Here is a 6,987-nt window from a genome sequence, read left to right on the forward strand (position 1 = left end):
ACAGACCAATCCCCTCCGTGCTACAACCTTCTTTCAGATACTTGTAGAGAGCAAGGAGGTTTCCCCTCAGCCTCCTTTTCTCCAGGCTAAACAGCCCCAGTTCCCTCAGCCGCTCATCAACAGACTTGCGCTCCAGACCCTTCACCAACTTCACTGCACTTCTCTGCACTCTCTCCAGCACCTCAATGTCTTTCCTGTAGTGAAGGGACCAAAACTGAACACAGGATTTGAGGTGGGGCCTCACCAGCGTTGAGTACAGGGGGCGATCATTTCCTAATCCTGCTGGCTGCACTATTCCTGATACAAGCCAGGATACTGTTGGCCTTCTTGGCCCCCTGGGCACACTGCTGGCTCGTGTCCAGCCAACTGTCAATCAATTCCTCCAAGTCCTTTTCTGCCAGGCAGCTTTCCAGCCACTCTTCCCCAAGCCTGTAGCGCTGCCTGGGGTTGTTGTGACCCACGTGCAGGACCCAGCACTTGGCCCTGTTGAATCTCATGCAACTGGCCCATTGATCCAGCTGGTCCAGGTTCCTCCGTAGACCCTTCCTACCCTCAAGGAGACCAACAGTCCCATCCAACTTGGTGTTGTCTGCAAACTTAGTGAAGGTGCACTCAACCTCCTTCTTGAAGAACCTCCAGCCTTCCTAGACTCCTTTGCCCTTCAGAACTGCCTCCCCAGGGACTCTGTCAACCTGGCTCCTAAACAAGTCTGTCCTCTGGAAGTCCAAGGCAGCAGTTCTGCTGACCCCGCTCCTTACTTCTCCAAGAATTGAAAACTCTTCTCACTTTGTGATCACTATGCCCAAGGTGACCTCCAACTATCACATCCCACAGGTCATTCTCTATTTTCAAACAACAGATCCAGCGGGGTGCCTTCCCTAGTTGGCTTGCTGACCTGCTGTGTCAGGAAGTTGTCCTCCATACACTCCAGGAACCTCCTAGACTGTTTCCTCTCCACTGCATTGTATTTCCAGCAGACATCTGATAAGTTGCGTTCCTCCACAAGAACATGGGCTAGAGATCATGAGACTTCTCCCAGCTGCTTATAGAATATTTTGTCTGCCTCTTCATCCTGGCTGTGTGGTCTGTAACAGACTCCCACCAGGATATCTGCCTTGTTGGCCTTCCCCCTGTTTCTTATCCATAAACACTTGACTCTATCATTACCGTTATTAAGCTCCAGACAGTCAGAACACTCCCTAACACCCAGGGCTACCCCACCACTTCTGTTCCTGTGATGGCAACTATATCATAGTTTTCCTGCTTCACGATGGCTTCCAGCTCTTCCTGTTTGTTGCCCATACTGCGTGCATTGGTGTAGATGCACCAGCTGGGCTATTGATCCCCCTTTTTGGGGGAAGAAGCTCTAATTCCTACGTGACCATTCTCAGGTGTATCCATGGTTTCTAACACATTAATAATCCTTGCGTCTTTGCTGCTGCATGGATCTCCAGCACCTATCTCCAGTGAGATGGCAGACTGAACAACCTCGCTAGCACATCAACGCTGGCATGCTGTCCCCAGGCTCATCTCCAGCAAGCCTGGTTTTATCCTTTTGCCCCTTCAAATCTAGTTTAAAGCTCTTTCAGTGAGCCCCGATAACTTCTGTGCAAAGATCCTTTTTCCCCTTTGAGACAGGTGTGCTCCCGCTGTCATCAGCAGGCCTGCTGTCATCTGACAGTGACAACAGACTTGGAGCCAGGTATTGATCTGCTGGATCTTCCTACTTCTTCCCTCATCATTCCCTGCAACCGGAAGGATAGAGAAGAACATTACTTGTACTCCTGATCCATTAAACAACCATCCCAAGGCTGTGAAGTCTCTCAATTGCCCTCAGACTTCTTGTTGCGACTTCATTGCTGCCTACCAGAAAAAAAAAAAACAAAAACAAAACAAGAACAAAAAAAATCAATAATGGATAATAATCTGGGGGCTGTACTAGGGTAGGAAGCTTTCTCTTCACATCTTTAACCCAGGCCCCAGGGAGGCAGCAGACTTCTTAAGAAGTGGGTCCGGTCTGCATATTTGGTCTTTTTTTCCCTTCAGAAGGGAGTCTCCTATGACTACGATCTGTCTTTTTTTCTTCATGGGAGCACTTTAGACCCAGTGTGTAGGCTGACTTAACCTTGGCAACACTTCCAAGCTAGATGAACCATCATTCTCATTACTGTTCAGTTCCACCTGGAGAGCCTCATACCTCTTCTGCAAGGGCACCTGGGAAGGTGGGGTGGTCATGGAGGAGACACATCTGCTGTGACACGCAGGAACATGCCACCATTCCCTCCTATCCCTTAAGTCACTGTGTTCAGCCAGGCAGAGAGAGGATAGGAAATTCTCTATATCATGTGTACTGTAAGTTCTTCACATACATCAAAATGGTAACCACAAGCCACTGGGAAACTCCCTTAGGTAGGGAAAACCCCTAAGAGATTTAGTAAGTTTTCTCCAACATAGAAGCCTGCACAAAAGAGCTATTTTACATGTAATTAATAACACATTGCCTCAGTTGCCATGATGTAATATCTAAACTACACACTTCTTGTCAAAGACTAACATTACTGTACAAACATTGATTCCCAGGTACAAGTTTATGTGCCAACATAAAACTTCGATTTAGAAAATTCATTTTGGCCCCTTGTCTTCCTTGTGAGTGCAGAAATGAACAAGAAAAGTTACAAAGGAACTCTACAGACAATGCTGTCATGCAGCTGCTCTGTAAAGCTGCCCAGGCCAGGGAGGATCCCAGGCATTCAGCACAGAGCCCCTTCTCTTTCCCTGCAGTAATCCATTTATGGCCTGCTGCCGTATTTTTACCGCAATTATCATTTACAGTCAGACTTCAGAATTTATGTACTTCAAAATATAAATCAAAGCAAAACCACTAAATGAAAACACCTCTTAAGCAACTCCAACAAAACCCTTGAAGAAAATTCAAGGATACTGGTAGTACTACAAATTAGCTTAGGTAAAAAAAAGCATTTGTCTGATTTAAAAACATTATGATTCTCTTGTTTGGAAAACAGGAGAGTTAAGGATGCACATAAATGTGAATTTGAAATGTTTATATAATATATGAGATGTCTGCAACTTCTGAAAAGTACTTTCAATTATTAAAAGCAAGAATACAGGAAGAAGATTGGAGAAATAGCAAGGACTCCCTCAGACCACCTCTGCACACCAGTAAGAGGAAACCCTGGCTGATTTAACAGACAAATCTTTAAATTTTATTTTTCTAGTACAATCCAAGGTATGTGAGAGTAAAAACGAAGCAGGAAGTAAGGACTGTACTGCTAACAAAGCACAGAGAGTAAATGAAATTCAGAAAACATTAAAAAAAAAAAAAAGAGAGACAAAGCAATTGATTAGTATCTGTCTTTCTCCAAGGTGATTTTTGGACTAAGAAACTGAAGATATTCTGCTGTTGCTTTACTTAGCATCACATCCAACCCTCCTACTATGGGCAAACACATCTTTCAGTAGGTCAGGTTGCTCAAAGCCTTGTCCAAATTGACCTTGAACTTCTAATCATGGGGCATCCACAACTTCTCTGGGTAACCTGTTCCAGTGTTTCACCACCATCATCATAAAAAAAAAAAAAATCTTCCTTATTTCCAATCTAAATCTACCCTCTTTCAGTTTAAAAGCTCTGATCCTGGTCCTGTCACTAGAGACCCTGGTAAGAAGTGTTTCTTTGTGTTTCTTGTAAGCCCCCTTTGTATAGTGAAAGGCTTCAACAGTGTCTCCTGAAGCCGTCTCTTCTCTAGGCTGAACAACCCCAATGCTCTTATTCTTTCTTCATAGAAGAGGTGTACCAGTTCCCTGATAATTTTCGTAGCCCTCCTCTGGAATGTCTACAACAGGTCCATGTCCTTTTTATACTGAGGGCCCCAGAGCTGGATGCAGGATTCCAGGTGGGACTTCACCAGAGCTGAGCGGAGGAGCAGAATCGCTCCCCCTTGACCTGCTGCCCAATCTCCTTTCTATACAGCCCAGCATATGGTGGTCTTTCCAGGCTGTAAGAGCACATTGACAGTTCATGTCCAATTTTTTGTCCAGGACTATCCTCAAGTCCTTCTCCGCAGGGCTGCCCTCAATCCCCAGCCCATATTGATATTGGGGATTGCCCAAGGTGCAGGGCCTTGTGCTTGGCCTTTCACAACAGCAAACAAAGGCTATTCTTACTGGTTCAACTTTAAATCTGGCAGATATTTAGTGGTTCTGAAGAAAACTAGCAAGTTTTAGACATTAGGTAGATTTCTCCAGCTTGCACTTTTAATGTAATGTAATCTTGCATGAAATATAATTTGTCCCTAAAATTTACAAGTATGGGTGATTTCAATAATGCTCCACGGGAAAGTATGTGATGTAGTTTGGGAGCATAAGCAGTAAGTCTTGTTTGATGATGATGGTGTTGAAAACCCAACTTTCCCTGTCATTTTAAACATTTCAGAATTTCCACAAGGCTGCTCTTCAAGCAAAACAGATCTCTGTTTGCTATGTATCATTATCAATTATGCAAATACAATAATGTGATTAGAAACTTCACTGTTTCAGCACACGGATTTGTAACCTCCAGCAACAAAACTTCAGCAGTGACAGCTGCACACAGTAACATCGGCAAGTTTTCAGATTCCAAGGTGAAGTTAACTAGTCAGGTAATGGTAGCTACATGACATCTAAACAGCAAAGCTAAAACAAACAAACAAAATCCGCAAACCACACATAGATCAAAAAACCCCAAACAAAACCCAACAATAAAAACCTAAAATACAGACAAAAACCTAAAGAGCCCCACCCCACTTAAAAAAAAAAAAAAAAAAAAATCACCACAAACCCTGCTAACCAAACTAGTTAACAATTAATAAGCAAAGCTCTATTACTGAAACAAAAAGCAATGTAATGCTAATCAATCATAGCAGAGGTGTCACAGATCAGTGGGTGAGAAACTGCTCAGGACTGATTAAATCAGCCATATCAGCCATAGTGTTCACAAGGTCCTACACAGTGAACAAAGACATACTGACATTTTCACAACCCATTTTTTTATAGTTGCTCCACTGAACAAAAGCTGACAGCTGTAGAAGGCATCCCCTTTTAAATTTACATGTTTAGTATCCTCTGTTTTCCTGGAGTGTATATGCCTGACAGAAACATCTAACAAACAGATACACGTAAACTTACATACAATATATAGCTATGTCTAGAAAGCTCCATGTTTTTTAATAAGCCTAATCATGTACTTGCATACGTGTATACCTAGTCCTATCTAGATGTGTATGGTACAAGTAAAAATTAGAGGGACTGCATAAAACTCAATTTTTGCCTTTTGGCTACAGATACTATTATTATTACAATAGTGCCACTGTTGTTCTTTTCGTTGTTTTTTATTTTTCTTTTTAAAATTAATTTTCATTCATAATATTCTGCTGATGCATATATATAAATGAAGGCAGGGCACCACCAACATTGTTTCGCTTTTTAGTAGATTTCTAGTAATATTTTTACTCAGGAATAATGTATTGAATTATTAAAAGATTTTATTATTTTGTTTAAGGACTAATCTAAATTTTGTTAAAGAAGGAATTGCTTGATTACAGGACCACAGAAATTCTTGGAATTAACGCTTTCAGAAGCGCCTTCTGTAATTTGGTCTGTTGCTTGTAAGGACAGCCATTACTCTTTCCATGCCCAGGAAAAAAAAAAAAAAAGAAAAAGTAGCTGTAAATTCTACCCTTTCACTTCTGCGTAGATACCTCAACTAAGTAAGCCACATGTTCTTATAACTTGAAAAATGCTGTTGCTTTGATATAACTAAAGCCTTCTTTTTATCCAAGGAATAAAAGTATTTCTCTCCCATACCCAAGAAAGATTGAAGAGAAATTAATCCACCACACTTCGTATTGAAAAATCAAAGATTGATTAAAGTAACAATAAAACACCCATATGTGTAAGGAAGACACAGTCTCATTGCTAACCTCTACAGCTAATAATTCTCTCCCAAGTGGTCTCTCTCTTCAGAGAATGTACTTAAATTACAGTACACCTACTGGTGTTATGTCTACAATTAAAACTCCGATTCTGGAACTGGTAAGCACCGAAATGCGCTCAAAGAAGAAAGTGCAATCAACGATGGTTAGTAATGATGCAGGGGTCCATGCAAACAATTTAAGCTGTGGTATTACTCTGCAGAGCATGTTTTTGCAACTCCACATTTCCTCTGTATGCTAGCTGAACTGTAAATAAAAGACAGACTGAGCAGTCATGAATTATCAAGGTTCTCCTTCGTTTCCTAAAGTTGCCAAATTTCCAGTAAGTGTTTGGACATGCCTGGAAAAGCAATACTGCTACTTATGTAAAATGATCACAGTATCAAGACTATATTTTTGTCCTCAGGAAAAACAAACAAAGAAGCCAACCCTCCTCCCCCAACAAACAAAAGCTCCTGAAACATACACCCCCCTTATGAGACCGTGAGCATTCAATTTAATTCGAGACCGGCTGCTGAGGACGGTGTCCCCCAGCCTGGCAGCAAGGTTACGCTGTCACGACTCAGCCAGCAGCACACGCTCCCGCTCGGGCCACTCACACTTTTTCCCTTTTGCCTTCCAGACGGGACTTCCAGGCTACGAACAAGGCGGGCATCAGCTCAACACCTGCAGCCGGGTCACCGTGCAGCTCCAAACTTTCCCGACCATCCCGGCCGAGACAGCCCCGCCGCCCCGGGCGGCTGCTGCCGCCGAGCCCCCACCCGGCTGGTTTCGGGGCGAGACCGCCCGCCCTCCGCCACGGCGGCGCCCGGCGAGACCCCGGCCCGGAGGCGGCCTCTCTCCCCTCCACCACCGCCCAGCCTGCCGGCCCGCCGCTTCCTCACAGCCCCCTGCCCGCCGGGGCCCGTTCGTTCCCACAGCGGCAGCGCCGCCGCGCCCCGGACCGACCAGCCTCGATCATCTGCGCCGCGTTCAACCCGCACGCCGGCGCTGCCCTCTG

At 44.0% G+C, this 6,987-nt stretch overlaps 1 protein-coding gene across 5 annotated transcripts in view; it reads right to left on the reverse strand.

Annotated features, from left to right (window-relative positions):
- Positions 1 to 6,987, reverse strand: part of ANKIB1 (ankyrin repeat and IBR domain containing 1) — a 93,840-nt gene that overhangs the window by 86,137 nt on the left and 716 nt on the right. For 3 of the 5 annotated variants that reach the window (XM_082045650.1, XM_082045655.1, XM_082045649.1), the window contains exon 1: positions 6,936 to 6,959. The exons of the other annotated variants lie outside the window; for them this stretch is intronic. In XM_082045650.1, coding sequence (XP_081901776.1) covers positions 6,936 to 6,948 — 13 coding nt within the window. In that variant the 5' untranslated portion in view covers positions 6,949 to 6,959. Of the gene's footprint in view, positions 1 to 6,935; positions 6,960 to 6,987 lie in introns of those variants that run through there. 5 annotated transcript variants of the gene reach the window in all.

This window comes from Streptopelia decaocto (assembly GCF_964273445.1).
Source record: "Streptopelia decaocto genome assembly, chromosome: 2".
Taxonomy (NCBI): domain Eukaryota; kingdom Metazoa; phylum Chordata; class Aves; order Columbiformes; family Columbidae; genus Streptopelia; species Streptopelia decaocto.